The sequence below is a fragment of the Petaurus breviceps genome, unplaced genomic scaffold (assembly GCF_028583685.1).
Source record: "Petaurus breviceps papuanus isolate PSGF00001 unplaced genomic scaffold, PetGlider_PUasm1.0 183, whole genome shotgun sequence".
In the NCBI taxonomy this organism is placed as follows: domain Eukaryota; kingdom Metazoa; phylum Chordata; class Mammalia; order Diprotodontia; family Petauridae; genus Petaurus; species Petaurus breviceps.
In genome coordinates, this window is record NW_027185791.1 from 17,136,239 (window position 1) to 17,159,136 (window position 22,898).

The 22,898-nt window shown below is 39.8% G+C and overlaps 1 protein-coding gene across 1 annotated transcript in view; it reads left to right on the forward strand.

Annotated features, from left to right (window-relative positions):
- The window catches only part of UBE2R2 (ubiquitin conjugating enzyme E2 R2), a 145,809-nt gene extending 123,461 nt beyond the window's left edge, over nucleotides 1-22,348 (forward strand). The window contains exons 3-5 of the mRNA XM_069087973.1: nucleotides 1,112-1,209; nucleotides 18,277-18,411; nucleotides 21,329-22,348. Of these exons, the coding sequence (XP_068944074.1) occupies nucleotides 1,112-1,209; nucleotides 18,277-18,411; nucleotides 21,329-21,548 (453 nt within the window). The 3' untranslated portion in view covers nucleotides 21,549-22,348. The remainder of the gene's footprint in view (nucleotides 1-1,111; nucleotides 1,210-18,276; nucleotides 18,412-21,328) is intronic.
- Nucleotides 22,349-22,898: the final 550 nt, after the last annotated feature.

Consider the following 22,898-nt stretch of genomic DNA (forward strand, 5'->3'; position numbering starts at 1 on the left):
AAAGAATTAATTGTAAGCATTAAATTAAATCTCATTAGGAGGAATGGTATAGTGTTCTTGGACATTTCACAGGCTGGACAGCCGTCTGTTAGTGGTGTATCTTTCTTGGAACCAATGATAACTATTGCACAGAGCTTATTCTGGGCACAGTATAATCTTACATTTCTGTGTTCTTTTACTGAGAATTTTTATGCAGGGCGTTTTATGCAGGTTGTGAGTGTGTGTGAATATCGGCAATATGAAAACACAGATGATTGCAGTGGTAGATGACTGGGGAGATGCTGCTCCTGCAAATCATTCTTTTAAAAAGTCCAGGTATGGGAGCCTCTGGTGTTTTCTAAGCTAACGCTGTTGTGGACTAGTCCAGGGATTCTGGGGTCTGTTACTTCGATGTTTCTGCTCCTGGGCTAGCTCTCCAGTGGTGGTAGTTAGACTCCATCTTTTTGGAAAGCTTCTAAGTGTGGCACTTTTATGAACAGGGAGAATAAGAGGACTTGTTTTCACTTAACAGAGGAGAAGGATTTATGTTAGAAGAATTTCTTAATGATGCACTTAAGTCAAACTGCTCAAGGGAGGCCTACAAAAATCTCATCAGCAGATTCTGAGTCTTGGGACAGACTACCACTGTTATCTTTCTTATCCGTGCTGTGTAGGTATAGTAGTACTTGAAGGCAGGGTTGTAGTAGTGCCTGAATGAAGACTAGCAGAGTTCTCAAGATTATTTGCAGCTCCTTGACTCCATGGTATGTGTGTCTCTTGAATTTCAAATGCTTTTGAGAAAAATGGTGCTCCTTGTGTGATGGTGTTTGTTTGTTTGTTTGTTTGTTTGCTCTTAGAAAGTAATTGAATGAACAGAATTTGGACAAAATGAATATTTATGTATGAATATTTGGGAGAAATTGCCATGACTGTCTTGACTTCAAATCTTCAAGTGAAATAAGAAGTGTGCAGAAAGTGTATTTGCCCTTTAAGAAGGAGGGAAAGTTTGTAGGAAGAAAAAACAGCTGATTATGAGAACATACGTGCGTGTGCGTGTGCATGTGTGTAATAATGTGCCTTCAGAGTTCTTCTTTCTTGGTATCCATTGAATGTCCTGGTTTTTGTCTTGTAGAATGGAGATGTGTGCATTTCTATTCTTCATCCTCCCGTAGATGACCCACAGAGTGGAGAACTGCCTTCCGAGAGGTGGAACCCTACTCAGAATGTCAGGTAATGGGCTAGATGAATAAGCACCTCCTTTTTTCCACCCCCTTAGGGAGGGAAAGGGAGATGAAGAGACTCCTTTTGGTGGAAGTTTTTCCAGTTTTCTTTGCCCCATAGGCATTTTGTGGGATGTATGTGTATTACTCTGAAATGTTTAAATTGTTAGGTTCTCTTGTGTTCACTTTTTGTTCATGATCCTGTAGAATTTGGTCACCTTCTATAACATTTCTTTTGATAAGTTTTCAGGAGATTAATTAAAATGTAATAAAAAATTTTCTATTTGGCATTATTTTTTTTTTTAATTTTTTATCATACCTTCATCCGTAAATGTTAACAATATCATTTAAATGTGGGACTATTTTTGTTCCAGCACTTGTTAAAATGGCAGCAGTCTTTTTATGTTTGTATCAATAAGCAACAGACACTTCTCCCCATTTGACACCATGTATATACACATATGTATACATACACCAACACACAGTATAGATATATGTATGTACACATGCATGTGTATTGTGTGCATGTGTATTTTAATTAAGGCCAAGGATGTTGATAGACTACCTCTCCTTTTGTGAAAAGATGTGAGATCCTTTTTTTGATTGTGAGAACTTTAGACCTATGGATAGTACTATGACTACTCTGTAGTGATAGAAGCAGAGTATCAGTACCTATGGAATTAAATATTGTAGCATATTGGGTTTAATATAATTCATTTAGGTCAAACACACTAAGTTTCAAGCGTTTTGAGGAACCGGAACTATATTGTATATTTTGGGGGTTACTAGTAGCTATGATGCCACTTTATTTGATACTTCCTCATAAAGTATTTCACTTTTCTTTGCTTTTAATCATCCCATTTGTTGGTTTTTGTTAGGGTGTAAATTAAGATGAATACCCATATTCACTAAGAATTTTACATTACAGGGATCTACATTGATGCAGTCTCTAGGAATGAATACTAGTATTTATTTACTGGAAGTATATCTAGTTAAAATTGTTAGTAGCTTTTGATAATAATGTATTATTTTTTGTTTTTTTTTTGAGGAGGGGAAGGCAGGGCAATTGGGGTTAAGTGACTTGCCCAAGGTCACACAGCTAGTAACTCTTAAATGTTTGAGGCCAGGTTTGAACTTAGGTTTTCCTGACTCTAGGGCTGGTGTTCTATTCATAGCGCCACCTGGGCTGCTCCTTAATAATGTAGTCTTGTAAAAGGAATTTGTTAGCAAGTTCCAAAGACTGTAATTACCTCAGATTATTTATTGCCATTTCCATTAGTGTTAGCCAGGTCTTTTTTTCTCAAAATGCAGAATTTGCTCAAGATAATATTAGATTATTATTTTTTTTAATCTTTTTGGCATGGCAGTTTGAATCAACATGAACTTATTAAGTACCTACTATGTGCAAGGTATTAGTGGCTGAGGATACAATGAACAAGATGAAAAATAGTCATTTGCCTCAAGGAGCTTACTGCTAATACAGTAGGAAGAGCTATAATCCTAAATCAGAGGTTCTCAAACTTTTTGGCCTCAGTACCCCTTTACATTTTACATTCTTAAAAATTGTTGATGGGGGTGGCTAGGTGGCCCAGTGAATAGAGCACCGGCCCTGGAGTCAGGAGGACCTGGGTTCAGATTTGGCCTCAGACACTTAACACACACACACACACACACACACACACACACACACTAGCTGTGTGACCTTGGACAAGTCACTTAACCCCAACAGCCCTCCAAAAAGCAAAAAAAAAAGAAAAGAAAAAAAATTGTTGATGACCACAAAGAGTTTTTTCTTGTGTGTGTATATACCCAGACACACACACATACATACATACATACATACACACAGACACACATATACATATATAAATATAAATGTGTGTATGCAGTATTATAAATAAAAACCATCTTAGTGTTATTATGAAAATAGTTTTGAACTCTTGGACCCCCTGAAAGGATCTTGGAGAGCCTGAGGGTTCCCCAGATTATACTTTGAAAACACTGTCCTGTCCTACAGTGACAAACTTGGAGACTTCCTCTTTCATGTTAGTTTTGGAACCCAGTCAGTTGAAACTTTAAACTATATTTAACTATCTTTTTCTGGGTGTTATCTTCAGCAAACATTTTCTTTTGATAAATTATCCAACTCAAATATTATCTCCTCTGTTTTGTTCTTGGATGTATCCCTAGTACAGGGCCTTGTGCCTTTTAGGTCCTTAATAAATTCATGTTGAATTGAATTGCTGCTGTCTAAGAAAGATAAAAATAATTAAGGCAGTAGAATGTGGTTTGGATTGGAAGAGGGAATAATGGAAGTCAGGGAGACCAGCTAATTAGGAAACGGCTTCAGGACTGAGAAACTGGGCAGTGGAATAGCCACTGATCTTGTACAAGCATGTTCTTTCCACTTTACTTTGCTGTGATTGCACATGGACCATCACAGTGGGCATTTCTAAAAAGTGATGATTATTTGACTGATCTGATTGCTTTTCTTGACATTGTATGCCGCTTATATTTTTGGACATTTCCCCCCCATTCTGTCCTTGTATGATGCAGTTAGCTTGAGGTATGCTTTAAATCAGGGCTTCCTACTTTTTTTCCAGTCTAACTGTGAATCTCTTAGTTTGCTAGACAATCTTCTTTTCACGTTTGCTGATGTTGTGCTGATAGGTGGAGGATGGAGTGAGGATGGTGGGAAGGAGGCACATGATGACAATGAAGGAGATAACTATCACAAGATTGTAGTTTCCAAGCTAGTGGGGACCCTAGAGACTATCACAGACAGCCCCTCCCCCCCCCCAACTGTTCATATGAGAAAATGGAAGCATAGAGAGGCTCAGTGACTCACACAGGGACGTGGAATTAGGAAGTACCTGAAGTGTTAGATCATCTAGGGATGATGAGTGATGTGCTTGGGTTCATAGAGTACATGGAATAATCGCAGTCACAGTTTGCCCAGTTTGTTGAACACTGGTGAGGTCTTTGGGTACACATTCAGTTGGAAAGTGTTGGTCTAGACCACATCATTTAGTGAATATGCAATTATCTTGAAAATCCCACTCAAAGTGTTGTTTATTACTGTCAACATGATGTGGCATGTATTCATATAATTCCAGTGATTGGTAAAAGTAATGTTGTTCAAAACTACTTTGAAATGATAGTGTCAAGCAGGCAATTAATGAAGACACTGTAGTACAGTAAAAGATAATGCTGAATTTAGAGTCAAAGGATATGGGTTTGGATCCCACTTTTATACTTGGTACCCATGTAATTTTGTGAAAGGCTTCTGTGGGTCTTCATTTCCCTTTGTAAAATAAGATGGACTAGCTAGCCTCTGAGTTCCTTTCCAGTTCTAAATCTGAACTTCTTATTCTTAACAAATGAATTTTGCCAAACTTATGTCAGTTTCTCATCATATTTTTTTGTGGAAGTACTTCAGCAGCTATTAATCTTTGATGAGATGTTAGGCAAGGAGTTGATCAGAGGATTTTAACTGAGCTTCATTCCTTCAGCAATCAGTGGAGCTCCTTAGGGCCACAGAATACTATACTACATTTTTTGGAGTCTCCTTATAATCCTCCTATGGGTACCTTTGCTGGAATTCCCTCTTTTCTTTCTGCATTTATTTTAAGACCTAATTCAGTGTCTGCCCTTTGATATCATCACACCCTCATCTCACAGACCAATAGGCTGTGCAATATGGACATTTACTTAGAGGGTTGTTTTGCTGCTGTTTTTAAATTCTGCCTCTACTGATATCTTAGCTAGATTGCAGGAATTATTGAGGGGGGGGTTATTTATTTATTTTTTTTGTTCGTTCATTTCAGTCATGTCTGACTTTTTGTGACTCCATTTGGAGTTTTCCTGGCAAAAATATTGCAGTGGTTTACCATTTCCTTTTCCAGTCCATTTTACAGATGAGGAAACTGAAGCAAGCAGGGTTAAGTGATTTGTGTAGAGTCATACAGTGACTGTCTAAGGCCATATTTGAATTCAGTAAGATGAGTCTTCCTTACTCCTGGCATGACTTTTTATCTACTATGCTAAAAAAAATTTTTTTTGGCTTTTTGGAGGGCAATTGGGGTTAAGTGACTTGCCCAAGGTCACACGGCTAGTTTTGTGTTAGGTGTCTGAGACCGGATTTGAACTCGGGTCCTTCTGACTCCAGGGCCAGTGCTCTATTCACTGCGCTACCTAGCTGCCCCCTAAATTCTTAATGAGTGTTTGAATTGAGAGAAATGCCCTAAGTCACCATGGTAGGCAAATTTAACTCTTAAATTAAACCATTTGTTTGATTTGTAAATGTTTTGCTACCTTTTAACCTATATATTTATGTACAGTTTTTATTTTCTAAGTAAATAATAGTTCTATGATTTACTGGTGTGATGATTTTTTTCTTTAAAATTTTATCTGTAAGATAGAAATCTATTTTTATTACTGTGATGGAGAAATTGTTAGTTGTCAATGTCACAGTCAACTGATTTTCTGCAATTTAGTATGGATCCTGGTACCAAGAATTGAGAAAGGTCATAAAGAAAAATCACCTGGAGGTAGTGCATGACCTACCACATTAAAAAAAACAACCCCAGACATAATGGACTTTTAAGACTTATAAAACACATCTAACAGATAGGCTTTATTTAATGAATGTAATTAAAATAGATTTTTATTTACTCCATTGTTATACATCCTTTGTTGGACTGTATTAATATATTTTAATGTTTTAAAATTTTATGTATGCAATTACACTTGTATATTAATTTGTAAAAAAATATTTGTTGAGTCATGGTGGCACATCCCTGTAATCTCTGCTACTGGAGGAGACTGAGATGGTGGTTTGGTTGAATTAAGGGAATCTGAATTGCAGTAGGACTAAAACCAATTAGGTTTCCAAACAGAGCAAATCACTAAAAATATTGAGTTTCCAGGTTTGGAGGACTGTCAAGTTTGTCTGGTTGCTTAAGGATTGTGTGTACCTTCTTTGGTCAGAAAAAAAAAGCAGGTTAAAGCTTTCTTACTGATGGACATTGGGGAATAGGTCTGTGAGTGGCAGATACACATCCCCCTTGGGTGAGATGAGGAAACCCAGTTGAGTGGAGAAGGAAGTTCAATAAACTTCATATAACATTCATTGAAAATTTAGATCATAAAAATGTAGCTCTTAAGAGTTGAGAATGATGACCTTTTACCCTTAACCTTCTGGGCCTGAGTAGGACTACAAGAGCTGGTACTGATGGGGTGCTTGGGATCTGTGTTTGTAATATCAGTCTGTAATATCACATTCCCCCCCTCCCACACACACACCCCCTGCCTCAGAGCACTAACTCTGCCCCTTCCCCTGCCAGCACTCTGCCCAGCAACAACCCATGAACTGTTTATCTCTGCTTGGAACCATAATGAGCTGCACCTATGAATCCTTCACTAAACCATCTATAAACCTTCTAGCTTAGGCAGATGTTATCTCCCCCTAGTACAGTGGCCAGCTGGACCCATGAGTCCTTCAATGCACTATCTGCAGGTTAACTCCTCAGCCAATTATACACATACTGAGTCTCTGTTACCCTTGGTTCCCAACATCCATCTTGTCAAACATGACACTGATGGGTGGCAGAGCACTTCTCAGTCAACCCTGACCCCTAGCTGACTTAGTGACATTTCAAGCCTAAAACCAGACCTCCAGGTAGCCCCCCCTTGGTCTATTTCCCAGTGAATTATGGGCAATACACCTGCACAGTTGATGTCCCTTTAAGCACTGACCACTCCTTAACTCCTCCCTAATCCCACCCTTAGTCACCTAGTTAGCATAATTGACACCTAATTTACTGTCATCACTCCTTAAAAACTATACCTGTGACTTCTTTAAGTTTGCAGGTTTCCTAAGAGTCCCTGTCCGGTGTAAAGCGTAATAATAAACTTTTACAATTCTGACTTCGATTGCTTGGGCCTACTGAATTCACTCCAGACTAAATAGCAAGGACTCTGGTCACAGATTGGGGCCCCTGTATAACCTTTTGCCCCCCCATCAGTAATATAGAGAATGAATCATGCAACTGGACCCAGAGGTGATGAAATACAGTCCCCATGCATAAATCCTTGGCTGGACTTTGTTGTTACTTATTTAGGTAAATTTTTAATGCCACCATCCAGATTATACTTTTCTTTTAATATACTTGGTATTTATGTCCTTTCTCCTTTTAATTTGCCTGTGGTACCACTTCCCATGACTTTTTTTTCATTTATCAATCAAAAGTGCTCTTTTTAGTCATATTTTACTTTTACCAGATAAAACACAACTGAAGTCTAATAAAACAATAAAGCATTGAGGAAAAACAAAAAATATTTTATGTAGAATAATTCTTAGAGCTAAAGATACCTAATAGCATATTCAGTTTTAGAATGATCCTAGACAATTTTGAATGTTCAAAGGTTTACATATAGGTAGCTTAATGTTGGTCAATATGTGCAGACAAAATTGATTACAATCTGAAAAATAAAATGAAAACCAGAAAATCCAAATCATTCACCAATTTTGTACAATTAATCATTAAGTCTGTTTTTCAATATTCCTCCTAGGTCCTATTTAATTGAAGAGAAATCCAGCTTTTTGTTCTCTTGTTTGTAATTTTTTTTTGCATTTAAAACTTATTCTGATTAAAAAAATAATCAATTATTTTAAGAATCATTCCTGTTATTGTCTCTGTGTTTTACTGAACCACTTAAGGTTACTCAAGTTGACATTCCTAAAAATGGAAATTTGGCCCAGGAGAGGCTGGGTTTAAATACCCGTGTTTCCCCAATAATAAGACACTGCCTTATTATTGTTTTGGACAGAAAGACACCAGAGGGCTTATTTTCAGGGGAGGGCTTATTTTAATGAACATTGACAGCAATTTTAATAAACAGGTAAATGTGAACAAAAAAATGTACCTTTATTCAATAATGAATCCAATAAAGAACAGGATGACGCGCTCACTGCTGCAGCTCTGATTGGATGTAGCTCGGAGCGCGGCATGCATTTCATCCGGGGGGGGGAGGGGAACGGTGCATACAGAGGGTACCGTAATGTAGCGTGTAGCGCAGGGGATCACCTTCACTACAGTAGCAATCTCAATAGGGCTTATTTTTTGGGGAGGGCTTATTTTAGAGGAATCTTACACAGTAAGGGGAGGGCTTATTTTCGGGATAGGTCTTATTATCGGGGAAACAGTATTATCTCAGAATTTTTTTTTCTTTTACTTATATGGAAAAGTTATCTAATGTGTCTGGCCTCAGTTGCATCATTAGTAAAACAGAGAGATAATCATAACTGTATTGCCTGTACCATAGTGTTAGAGTGAGGAACAAGTAACATAATATGTGGAAAACACTTAGTAAACTTTAAAGTAATATATACTAATTATTTTGATCTTAAAAACACAATAGCTCTTAAGGTCAATTTTACATAAATTACCATGAGTTTTTCTTTTATGTTTCATGCTTAACAAACAAAAATTCTCTCCTACCCACTGTCATTATAGCTGGAAAGGCAGACATGTAAGAAAGAACATCAAAATATTAGGTAATCTACCAGAAAGTGCTGCTGCCCTTACACTGTTCGGGGACGCAAGCCCGGGTAATACTAGTAGTAGCATGTATATCCAAGCAGTTATAGAATCACTGAATTATTGTCAAGTTATTCAGTCATGTCTGACATTTCGTGACCCCATTTGGAGTTTTCTTGGCAAATATAGTGGAGCGGTTTGCCATTTCCTTCTCCAACTCATTTTACAGATGAGGAAACTGAGGTAAACAGTGTCAGGTGACTTGCCCAGTGTTGCACATCTAGTAAGTGTCTGAGCCGAGAATTTAATTCAGGAAGATGAGCCTTCCTGACTCCAGGCCTGGCACTCTATTCACTGTGCTATCTAGCTTCCCATCCTTGAATTCCAGAAGGAAATCCCAGAGAAAATTTGACCCTCTCTATAGTTTTCAGGAAGTTGGTGATGTCCAAGGATATGCTGGACCCCAGATTCAGATGAGAATTATAAATTATAAAATTTTCAGGGTGAGCATTGCACCATGGAAAATTTGCTTGATGTATTGTTCTGTTAATTTTTAGCTTCTCATGCTTCTCTTGCTTCTTGTATCTGAATGTCAAATTGTCTGTTCAACTCAGCCTTTTTCATCAAGAATGCTTGAAAGTTCTCTATTCCACTGAATTACCATATTTTCCCCTGAAACATGATAATCAGTTTTGCTGGGTAGGTGATTCTTGGTTTTAATCCCAGCTCCTTTGCCCTCTGGAATATCATATTCCAAGCCCTTCGATCCCTCAGTGTAGAAGCTGCCAGATCCTGGGTTATCCTGATTGTGTTTCCACAATATTCAAATTGTTTCTTCCTGGCTGCTTGTAATATTCTCTCCTTGATCTGGGAATTTCGAAACCTAGCTATAATATTCCTAGGAGTTTTCTTTTTGGGATCTTTTTCAGGGGATGATTGGTGAATTCTTTCAACCTCTATTTTGCCCTCTGGTTCTAAAACATGAGGACAGTTTTCCTTGAGAATTTCTTGGAGGATGATTTTTAGGTTCTTTCTTTGATCATGGCTTTCAGGTAGTCCAGTAGAGTTTTTAAATTATCTCTCCTGGATCTATTTTCCAGGTCAGTGGTTTTTCCAATGAGATATTTCACAATTGCCTTCTATTCTTTCATATGTTTGGATCTGTTTAACAGCATCTTGATTTCTCATAAAGTCATTAGCCTCCATTTGATCCAATCTAATTCTGAAGGAATGATTCTCATCAGTGAGCTTTTGAGATTCTTTTTCCATCTGGCAAATTAAGCTTTTTAAGGCATTCTTCTCCTCATTGCCTTTTTGAGCCTCTTTTGCCATTTGAGTTAGTCTATTTTTTAAGGTGTTATTTTCCTCAGTCAGACTGTTGACTCTCATTTCATAATTTTCTTGCATTGTTCTCATTTCTCTTCCTAATTTTTTCCTCCATTTCTGTTATCTGCTTCTTTAAGGTCCTCTATGGCCTGTAACCAGCTTGTATTTTCCTTTGAAGCTTTTGTGCAGGAGTTCTGACTTCACTGTCTTCCTCCTGCTCCATGCTTTGATCCTTTTTGTCCCCAAAATAAGAGTCTAATGTTGGATTCTTCTGTTTGCTTTGTTTCCTTTGCCTGGTCATGTCGCCCCTCAGTCACTTGACCCCTGGGCTTTTTGCCACAGTAAGACTCTGCCATCATACAGGGGAGCTTTTGTCCAAATGCTGGGGTTTTCTCAGCTGCCGGAGGTATTAGATGGGTACCCTCTCTGTGGTCTCCACACGCTCTGGCAAGCTGGTCACACAACCCAAGGCCTCCACCCTAGACTGCAATCCAGATCCAAGCAGGTTAAAGCAAGAGTGATTACCCCTCAGACTGGTGCTTGATCCCTCTACACTCTGCAGGCCAGGAGCTGAAGCTGCTTCATGGCCGCTGCACCACAGCACTCAGCAGCTTCCCTCCCCCGGGGACAAAAGCCGACTCACTCCTAACTATTGGATTCCAAAGTCCACACTGCACTGACCTCTCACTTTGTCCTTAGCATATATGTGTTGATAATTCTGCAAACCACCATAGCTGCTGGCGATATGAAGTCCCTCAAGCCAGTGGTTGGTCAGGCCCGCCCTGTGGCTGGCTCCCAGGGTGCTATGCTGGCCGATTCCTGCTGGCCTGCTGGGCTGTCCTCAGCGGGAGGTTAGGTTCTCTGTGTCATTTTGTGGGTTCTGTAGTTCCAAAGTTTATTCAGAGTCCCCTTTTACATGAATTAGGGAAGGTGGAAGCCGGAGCTGCTCAGAGGTCCTGTTTCTACTCCGCCATCTTGACTCCACTCCCCTCTTCCCATGATTTCAATTGCAGGAGTTCTATACATACATATGTATACACTCACTCACATACACACTCAAAAAACATATGAAATGAAACATTTTCAGGGACTTGGAATGTTTTGACAAAATTTAAAGGAATTGGGAGTATCAATTTTATAAAAAATAAGTATGTCATAAATACATGATTTTGTATTAGTACTATGGATTAATTCATTCAAAGTTTTATGTCTCAAGTGAAAGATAGCACATTTTGATATCCTGGTTTTTCTCTTCTCTCTCTATACAACTTCACTTGGGATATCTCATAAGCTCTCAGGGATTTAATTACCATTTCTGTGCTGATGATTTTACTTTTCTTGCTCTAAACCCTTGGGTGACCTCAAATTTGCATCTCCATTTGCCTTTCAATCAACTTGAACTGGATGTCCAGTAGGCATCTTAAACAGGATATATCCAAAGCAGACCTCATTATCTTTTCGCCTAAATCCTTTCCTCTGTCTAACTTCCCTGTTACTCTGTGCAACACCCACCTCCCAGATCCTCAGGCTTACAATCTAGTAGTCATCCTGGATTTTTCATTCTTTCCCACCCCCCCCCATATCGAAAACTATCGCCAAAGCCTTTCAATTTCACCATGATAGCTTTTTTGTGGGTTTGTCTGCCTCAGGTCTCTATCCACTCTGATCTCTTCTCCATTCTGCCATTGAAGTGTTTTTTCCTGAAACACAAGTCTAATCACATTACCCTTTTGCTCAGTAAACTCTAAGGGCCTTCTATTACCTTCAGGAGCAAATACAAAATGCTCTATGGGCCATTTAGAGCCTTTCGTTAACATAGCCCCCATTGACTTTTCTAGTCTTCTAACACTTTGCTCTCCCACACCTACTCTTGATCTAGTGACACAGGCCTCCTGGCTCTTCCGGGAATGAAACATTCTATCTCTTAGATCTGGATGTTTTCTCCCATACCTAGAATGCTTTCATCTTCTGCTCTGACTACTGACCTCTCTGGCTTTCTTTAAGTCCCAACTTAAATTTACCCATCTACCGGAAAATCCTTTCCAACTCTTAGTTCTTTCGTGCTTTCTCTTTTTCAGATATTAATTCATTTATTTATTTATATTGCCAACTCCAAATGTTCATATGAATTATTTGTGCCCTACCTCTGGTAAAGCCTTCTGAGCTCATATTGGTCTGAGCAGCCATAGTCAGACACACTGTATTTACCTTGACAACAACCATAGTGATGTCATTTTGGTCCTCTTTGAGAATGAAGGTCACCAACCAAAATAATGTCTATATTTGTTTGCATCTTGTCTCTCCTCTTGATGGGGTATCTGTAACATCAGTCTGTGATACCAGTTTGTAAAACCAGTTTGCAAAATCACCTTCCGCTCCCCAGCCTCAGAGCACTAACTCTGCCCCTTCCCCTGCCAGCACTCTGCCCAGCAACAATTCATGAACTGTTTATCTCTGCTTGGAACCATAATGAGCTGCACCTATGAATCCTTCACTAAACCATCTATAAACCTTCTAGCTTAGGCAGATGTTATCTCCCCCTAGTACAGTGGCCAGCTGGACCCATGAGTCCTTCAATGCACTATCTGCAGGTTAACTCCTCAGCCAATTATCCACATACTGAGTCTCTGTTAGCCTTGGTTCCCAACATCCATCTTGTCAAACATGACACTGATGGGTGGCAGAGCACTTCTCAGTCAGCTGACCACTAGCTGACTTAGTGACGTTTCAAGCCTAAAACCACACCTCCAGGTAGCCTCCCCACCTCCCCCGGGCTATTTCCCAGTGAATTCTGGGCAATATGCCTGGGCAGTTGATAATAAAAGTGCATGTTCCTTTAAGCACTGACCACTCCTTAACTCCTCCCTAATCCCACCCTTACTCACCTAGTTAGCATAATTGACATCTGATTTACTGTTGTGAGTCTTTAAAAACTGTACCTGTAGCTTCTTTAAGTTTGCAGGTTCCCTAAGAATCTTAGTCTTGCCCACTGTAAAGCGTAACAATACAGTTTTACAATCCTGACTTCAGCGATTGCATGGGACTTGTGAATTCCTTCCAGACTGACCACAGCAGGCCTCTGCTCATCAGAGTCCCTGCACCACCTATTGTGCGCCTCCCTCCCCTCCCCCCCCATCACATTAGATTGTAAACTCCTTGAGGGCAGCATTTTTTTATCTCCCATGCTTAAGTACATCACCTGGCACATAGCAGGCATTTAATAAATGTTTATTGAATAGAATTGACCTAGATGGTTCTTTGGTTAGAAGGCAAGAAACTTTACCTCTTAAGTGACCCAAAGCAACTCTCAGACTACAAGCTAAAGATAATTGTAGTTACATTTGTGGAAGGAGTTTCTACACTGTGAATTTCCTGCATTGATGACATACAAGACCCCAGCCCCCATCTTTTTTGCAAGGCATTGTTCTTAACTTGAAACATTATTCAACAACTCTCAGACATTTTCCCATTTTACCCCCTAAGGTGACGTTGTTTTTCCTTAAAGCCTAATTCTTTGGATGACTATATTAGTTATCATAGTTTCAGGGTTGTACTCTTGTCTCTAGCTCCTTACTCCTCAATTTCAGGTTGAAACTGTTTCTGACCTGTATGCTGACTTAATGGCATACCCAAGACTCTGCTGGACAATCCCCTGCCTTAAATTTCTCTTTTCCTGGGCCTCTGGCCATAGGTATTAGGCATACAAAGTCAAAAGTGAAGTGGTCTTCAGGGAGTTTATACTCTGTTATGAAAAGCAACATGCATATACTCAAGTATATACAAAGCAAATACAAGAGAATGTTTGAGAGGTGGGCGAATCAACTTGAGTTTCATGTACAAAGCGGTGTTTAAGCTGAGCCCTGAAGGAAACTTAGAGATGCTAAGAAGTGAAGGTGAGGAGGATGTACATTCCAGAAACAAGGGACAGTCTGTGCAAAGGCAGGGACAGACAATTGAACTGAATGCTCTTTTTGTAGAATTGTAGAGTGCATGAGGGGAAATTGTGTTATTAGGAGCCTAAAGAAATAGATTAGATTCAGATTTCGAGGGGCAAATATGTCAATAGGAGTATGTATTTAATCTTAGAGCTAATAGCATGGGCAGCTAGGTGAGTTCAGATTCAGCCTCAGACACTTGCAAAGTCACTTAACTCGTTTACTTCCGTTTCCTCATCTGTGAATTGAACTGGAGAAGGAAACAGCAAACCTTGCTTGTATCTTTGCTAATAAATAAACAGACAGACAAACCCAAATGGGGTTATGAAGAGTAGGACATGACTGAAATGACTCAACAACAAAAACAAGAGATAGGGAATCATTGGAGTTTCTTGAGCAGGCAAATGACCTAATTACTCCTATACTTGAAGAATATTACTTAGGCAGCTGTGTTGGATTGGAAAGAGTGGAAATCTGAAGCAGGAAAACCAATTCGGAGGTTGTTGTAGTAGTTCAGGGGAACAGTTGATGAAGATCTGAACTAGAGTTGTGACTTTAAGAGTAGAAAAAAGGAAACATGAGGTGGAAGTAGGATTAATAAAGTTTGGTGCAATTATTGGTTGGTCTTTGAGATCAACTCTCCTAAAGCTCTATGTGCTTTTTCCTTTTCTTCTGTGGACAAGAAGTTGTGTAGTGTAGTATACAAAGAGCGGGTCTGGGTTCAAGTCCTAACTCATAAGCATTTTGCCTCTATGGTCCTGGGAAGTCACTCTTTAAGTTGCAGAGAAGACGTGATCTACATTGGTAGAGGGAGCTTCCTTACTAGGATTGAGGGATTAAATTAAATCCCAATTAAATAATAAGTCCAATTCCTAGTTCTATTCTTTGGAAACTCTATGAACTGCTTTATCTTCCCAAAGACTTAAGTGTTTCTCAATTTAAGTTGTAGTTGCAACAGTATTATCTTTGGATTTCCCATTTAAGGTGACCATAATCATCCCTGGGGAGTTTTCAAGGCATTATCCTTCTGTTGGATATGGAGGTCCTCAATCTACTATGATTTTTCTGGTGGGTGACTTTTTCCTGCATCCTATACCTCATATTACCTCTACCCCACTTCCCCCAAAGTACCTCCAGCAGTCCTCTGTTTCCTTATGTTAAAGTAGAAGGTAAAGCCATCACAGGTGACCAATGAATTTGTAATCTTAAGGGTTCTGGAAGGAGCTTCTTCTTTGCTTCTTTTAGTTAGTTTCAACAAATATTTATGAAACAGTTTTACACCATGTAACATACTGTACAGAAGTCATAGCAAAGACTAAGATAGGGTCTTTGCCTTCATTGAGCTGATACCCGAGTACGTGTAGTTTATTAGCTGCCAAGTTGTCTGTATTGTGACGGGAACCAGTCTAAAAGTAGTTAAGTAGATAAATGTTATGCTAATTTGTTGAGATATTCGTAAGATCAATATAATTTTATTGCATTTTCTTGTTGGCCATTGGACTAGATTTTTCTTCCTTTAGTGGCTGGGAAAGCTTCCTTCAATTTTCTTACACTAAAGAATAACGTGATGCTAAAGTGAAGGGGATTCATTAGGTGTTTGCTCACGTGTCATATCCAAATACTAACTTAATATATTACTTACATTAAGGTTTACAAAAACCTTTCCCACAACAACCTTTTGAAATATGTAGTAGAAATATTTTTACCCTCTATTGATTGAGGGGGCAGTGTAGTGCCTGGTTTTCCCCATCCCCCAACCTCGGCCATCCCCCAACCTCGGCCGTCCTTCAGGGAAGTGAGCAGACTGCCAGGTCAGTTCCATCCTCCCTGAAAGATGTGGGCCCTTCCCCAGTCCGCACACCTGCACAGAGGTGAATCACTGTTCTTGGCCTCTGCAAGTTTCTGCTTGCATGGAATCCCTTTAAAAAGCCAACATATTGCCCCTGAAGAGCACTGTCTGATCTGGGCATGACCTGGCAGTCCCACCATAATAAAATCCACTTCCAAATTTTACTTTTGGGAACTTTTGTCTCACTCCTTTTCGGCACAACATTAGAAGCTTAGAGGAGTTAGACTTGTCCATGGTCATATAGCCAGTGTGTGTGATGAAAAATCTCATCTAAAATTTAATCAAGAGGGGCGGCCAGGTAGCACAGCAAGTAAGAGCACCGGCTCCAGTGTTGAGAAGACCTGGAGATCGAATCCCGGGCTCAGACACTCAGCACCACACCCAGAAATAACTGGCCGTGTAACCTTGAGCAAGTTACTTAACCCCGATTGCTTAAAAAAAAAAATTTAAAATTTAATCAAGAACACGGAGATCTCTTAGGATAGGAACAGAAATTTACTCTCTTCCCCGGGTGAAGAGGGCAGTCTTCCCTGTGACCGATCTTGAGATAGAGGCACTTTACAAAAGGCAGAACAAGAATTTGCACCCTAATGGGGTCCCTTCTCCCATTGGTTGGGGAGGGGTGCTCAAAGCTCAGCCTGAACATTTTCCCCAACGGTAAACAACAGAGGAGCCCATCAAGAAGGCTGATGGACAGCAAGGGAAAGGGAAGACGGGCCCACAGAGGCAGGAGTTTGGAAAACCTCCTGAAAGGGCTTGCGTGCTGATTAACAGCATAAAAAGGAGTGAGGGAAGGGGGAGGGAAGTTCTGAGAAGTTTCACTCGCCCCCCCACCCCTCACCAGTGTAGAGGAGCCCAGATGGAAACCCAGGTGTCCTCATGTTCATCATTATCATTGTGATCTTTTTTTTTTTAATCTTGCATGGTATTTGGGGTGAAGTGACTTGCCCAAGGTCACACAGCTAGTGTGTCAAGTGTGTGAGGCTAGATTTGGATTTAGGTTCTCCTGACTCTAGGGCTGGTGCTCTATTCACTGCACCGCCCAGCCGCCCCTGCCATTATCTTTCTTGTTGGAACATAGGTCCCAGTCAGGTGTATAATTTCATTAATGGTTAGTTAATTTTATAATCAAGACTGCTTTCTCTGCAGATTGAATCGGTTTTGTTTCTGAGTTCTAAAAAATCATTTTCCTGGTTTTTTTCCCCAGTCTTTACTCTCATGAGTGATCTTGAATGTTTCTTTTTATTTCTATCTTCCACATGAGTGATGATGCATCAGTCCACGCCCCTTATGAGCTTGTTGCCCCTTTTTGAATAGTAGGCAGGTAGAAGCAAACAGAGCTAGGCTTTTATTGACTTTTACCAGTCTGATTAGACACCACAGACAAAAAAAGTTTGTTATTCTTTTTCCACCGTGAGAGACCAAACACGCTGTAAATATTAGGGGAGCGAATGGAGCTGGGACTATCTTTTCCTCATGGTGTTAGACTTAACCGGAGGGCTTAGTTTAGAGTCTAATCCTTAGAAGTGGCCATACTCCTGGAGATCGCTATTTCCTTGTCGCTTAAAGGTGGTCAGGTCAGCCCTCTTTGTTCTGGGACGGACTAGTGTGTGCTTTATTCTTGCCCTTCCCTTCTTTCTCTTAATATTACCAGTCTCTTAACAATAATTTTTTTCTATTAACATTAATTTAGGCAGGTCTGTTTAATATTTGCTGCTTCTTGAAAAGGCCTTTTAGGGTGAGGAGTTGAAGCTAATAGATTAGATTAGGGATATTTAGAGTAAACTGGATAGTAGCTGCGGCTAATCTCAGTTAATAAGGACTGTGTTCTGACTTCTCTGGACCTTTCTTCTCAACCCACTCATTGTTTTGCCCTTTTTATTACCTTCTTCTTCAGAATTTCAATCACTTTACCCAGTGAAAGAAATTCTGCATTTCCTCATACAAAATATTTGATTCTGTTAACTTTCCAAACCGATTGTTATTTAATTTGAAATTTTCATGGATTTTTTTTCTGGTTTTTGCAAAATTTGCCTCTTCAAGGTTGAGCAGTAGATTGTATCAATATTAATAACACAAACTGTAGCTAGAACCTGAATCTTGACTTGCATTTTCACACTGGATTCATTGTTACCACTTTCTCTCTGTCTGCCTGTTGGGAGGTGGGGTGGGAAAGGGATCTGTTCCTATGGGTTAATTTATTTTTGGCAAGTTAACCTTTACATTGAATAGGAATTATTTAACTGGATTTCTATGGTCTGGAATTCTTCGTGATAATCTGAGCCCCAAATCAAATTGTACTAGCTCATCCTTTGGAGGGTGAAAAAGAAAAGATTTAATCATATTTTCCTGGATTTTAAACATTTGTCAAATATCAACATTAATTTTATGAATAGTTATGACTGATCATTCTTTCATATTTCTAGGACTATCTTGTTGAGTGTAATCTCACTGCTTAATGAGCCCAACACTTTCTCTCCAGCCAATGTGGATGCTTCAGTTATGTTCAGGAAATGGAGGGACAGTAAAGGAAAAGATAAAGAATATGCTGAAATCATTAGGTAAGATCATACTTTTGTGTTATTATTGTGCTCTCTTTGATTCAAGGCTCAAATTAGTCAGAGGACTGGACGCTTAACAAGGATTTCCCCTTGAGTATCATGAACTTGAGGATATGGATAGTGTACATTAGACTGGAGTCTGATGATGATGATGATGTTGGTAACAACTCACATTTATAATATGTGCCTACTGGGTGGCACAGTACTAAGTACTTTATAATATAGTCATTGTCTCTGGTCCTCACAGCAGCACGGGGAGATGGGTGCTGTTGTTATTGTTCTGATGGGACAGAAGAAGAAATTGAGACGAAGCAGGTTAAGTGACTTTCCCAGGCCACAAGTATATGACTGTCTGAGGTTGGATTTGAACTCAGGTTTCCTAACTCCAGGCCTGGTGCTTGCTTAATCCAGTGTTAGAAGATTAAATGAATTACATTTTAATTCTCGCTGCAGAAGTCTTACACTCACTCATTGGAGAGCTCTTGGAAATTTTATTCCTTTTTCATTGCCTCCCCTAGTGCTTAAATAACTGACTTTACTTTTATCTCCTTTAGCAATTGATCTGTTTGCATACTTGAATCTATGCTTTAGCAGATTTTCAGTATCTTCATTCCTTTATTTATAAAAAGAAAAAAAAATGGTGTTCCAGAATAACAATTGAGGATTCATTCCTTAATACCTGTTTGTTTTTAAAATAATGAAGTAATCTAAAACATCAGAGAATATATAAGCAAAAAATTTCAGAGCTATTGTCCATCCATCCTAATCCTCTGTGAAAGAGGTACCAGAAGCACACATGAAAGGGTTACAATCATATCGAAACCTTTAAAATATGTATATTTTGGGGGCAGCTAGGTGGCACAGTGAATAGAGCGCTGGTCCTGGAGTCAGGAGGACCTGAGTTCAAATGTGAACTCAGACACTTAACACTTACTAGCTGTGTGACCTTGGGCAAGTCACTTAACCCCAATTGCCCTGTCTTCCCCTCTCCAAAAAAATAAAATATGTATATTTTTATTCTCAGCCTGTTCTGAACAAATTCTTTGGGGGTAATGAGTTGAATAAATGTTCTCCTTTTTGTATATTTCTTTCGTGGCATAATGAAAAAGAACTCAGGCCTGGGAATCAGGAGACTGGGACTTTAATGTCCTAGCTCTGCCACTAATTAATGTAACCTTGTCCAAATCAATTACCTCCCCTGTAAAATAGGAGAGCTGTTACTGAATGATCTCTTCCTTCCAGTTTTAAAATTATGCGATTCAAGTTTTTCAAAACTTCAGGGATATTCTGTTGTATTTATATTCTAGAATTTGCAGAGTAAAGCTATTCACTGTATTTGTAAATTTAACAATTTCATAAACTTCAGTTGTATTTTCTCGAAGTCTTCAACTTTGAAGACCTAAGAACCCACTACTAGTTAGCTCAGCCTGTACTAGCTGGCCCTACTTTAGTTTTCCTTATACTTGAGGGGCAGTAGCAAGAAGTGTCACTTTTCCAAGTAACTTTGCACCATCATTTTCTACAAGGGTGGGCTAATGCTAGCGGCTTAGTTTTTGTGTGGCATTACCGTATCTTATTACTTGGAGGAGGTAATAAACCACAGCTCACTCTCATTACCAGCAGCAAACATTGACTAAGCACAACAAATTTTTTGCCCTTTGAATTCTCACAGTTTGGTTGATGGAGATATAGGATGTCTATATATAGAAAAAAAACCCAATGGGATAGGCTGCAAATAAGCCCCTACCTTATTTAAGATTCCTGCTCTACACTACAAATGCTACAGGAATTCAGAGAAGAGAATAATTCCTGAGGGAAAGGGCAGTCCACATATATTCCAAAAAGAGGTGGGATGTGATCTGGGCCAGGAAGGAAAAAAAGGCAAGACTTAGATGATCAGGAACAGTATTTCTGATGGGGGGTAGGGGAGGAGACAACATGATCAGAGATGTGGAGGAGGTAGCTGTATACCCTGTGTTCAATAAATAACGAATAGGTGACATTGGCAGGAAAAGCAGTTTCATTTATTTAATGGAGTACTGATTAGGTGGTTAATGTGCCAGATTTTGAAGGATCTTGAATGCCAGATAAAGGTATTTGGACCTTATTCTGTAGGTGAGGAATAAGGAACCCCTGAAAGACTTGGGTCCCTTTCTAGGGGCCTATGATAGCTTGGAGTCCATCATCCTGTAAGAATACTCCCATTATTTCTTTCCTTAAATGTATAATTTATACTTAGCGATGTTGAAGCTCATCTGCTACTTTCCTGTGCCCTCACATCAAAAGATCTCTCAGTAGTTTGTCCCTGTCACCTTGATGTTTTACTCTCAGAAAAGTTTAATCTTGTCCAAACACTTAGTGCTCTTATTCTGGCCTTATTGCTCCCTGGGGACCCTCATTCTGTATTTCTTTACCTAGAGGTATGCCTATTTGCCCATGTTCTTTTTCTTGTCTCTAAGCCAGTTAGTTCTCTGTCATAGGTTTTTCCCCGGCCCTTAGTTGACTCAGATTGTAACAATTCCTTTGATTTTCATCTCTGAAAATGATTTTGTTTGAAAAACTGCTCAGGGTATAATAAATCCTCCTTAGAGTTTCAGAGAAGTAAAAGGAACTCTTGAGTTTTCCTTTATAAAAGAGTGTCTTAAATCTAGTCTTCACTCTTGCTAAACTAAGCCTACTTAAGTTCAAGAGAAATTTTTTTATGTGCCTGCTCTGTGCCAGGTGCTGAGCTCATAATGCATACATTGGGGAAATAAGTAGGTTTGGCGGTGGCAGAGGGGCCTTCCGTGCTGATTTGATCTGCTGGTTGGAGCCTATGGAAGCACCATGGGGTGGGAACTTGGCCCTCTTGTTCTTGGGGGAATGGAAGGCAGAGATAGACCCAACATGGACTACTTATCTGTTCTCTTCCTTTTAGGAAACAAGTTTTGGCTACTAAGGCTGAAGCAGAAAAGGATGGAGTGAAGGTCCCCACTACACTGGCTGAATATTGCATCAAAACTAAAGTGCCTTCCAATGACAACAGTTCGGATTTACTTTATGACGACTTGTACGACGATGACATTGATGATGAAGATGAGGAGGAAGAAGATGCCGACTGTTACGATGATGATGATTCTGGGAACGAGGAGTCGTGACCTGCCCCCTCTGTGCCCCCTGTACTGCCCAGCCATCTCAGGCCAAAGGGAGCAGTGGTAACTCAGAAGTTCAGTGGCAAAAACCATGCCCAGGGGGTGGGGAAAACAAGTGTGTCTGCTGCTGTCTCCTGTTGTGTGGATCTGTTTGCTCCTTTCTATGGACCTCTCACTGGAGAGGAAGTTAACCCTCACAGAACGTGTCAGTTCTTGCATTCTTTATCCTTCCATCACTGTATTACGATTCCTTTTTTAAAACAAAACCCGAAACTCCCTTCTCACTTCATCTCTACAAAGTGTTCACAGAGAAACACATTTGGTCTGTGTTTAGATTCTTGAAGAATTAAATACAGTCTCTCATCAAGACGTTTAATGTATTTAAAGCTGGGAACCCACAAGAAGTTGGGTCTTTGGGAGTTCACGAGTGCTGCGTATACTGGGTAGCAAAAGAAAACCGGAAACAAAACAAAAAAACAACCCCACAAACCTTTAAAAAAAAAAGAAGCAAACTTGCCAAGGCTCTGGCTGCTCCTTTTATGACAATAGCGTGTGCACATTGCATTTAACCTTGTGGTGGTGAATTTTGTTTTCTCCTTTTTTTTAAGGTGTGAGGCAGATGGGATAAGCAGCTGTGTGCTGAGCTTGAGGAGATGTGTTACTGAAAGGCACGGCACCACTTTTCAGCCTCTCTGAAACAATCTTAATACAGACCTCAGCTATACTGGGGTGGAGAGAAAAATCAGATTTTTAAAAAAATTGGTTGGGATCTAATGCCTGAATAAATATTCATACTTTACATAGAACTGAGCACTTGGTTGCTATTTATTTTTTAAGGCAGGGGTTTTTTTTTGTGGGATTTTTTTGGTGGTGAGAAGGAAGGGTTAAAAAAAATCACTATGCCATTTGTGAAGATGCTGCTGGGGGAAGAGAACTATTGTGATGGTCACCCCCAGGAGGGGAAATAGTTTTCAGTGGATTTAAAACAAGTCCTTCCCCACAGGGAACAATCTGACGCTGCCTGGTGGGTCTGTGTTGGGTCTTTTAAAGCAGCCGGTGTTATTCAGCCAGTATTAGTCCCAGGAGCATGTCCAGTGTTCTGGTTTTGGTATTTTCATTAAGCTACTACACCCTATAGTGATAAATGTGGATGTGAGTGAGTAGTGACCTGTTACTGCTTTCTTCATTGAATGTAATCTGAACTGATACATTTTCTTCTTGTTAAATCTCCTTTGTTATAGTACAAGTCCTGCACTGATGGTGGCCTGGCTGGATGGCTCCAGAGGCCCGGAGGGAGAGGGTGGCCCTGGGAGGGAAGGCCTCACTTAACTGCAGGCCGGAGATGAGCCACGCGGA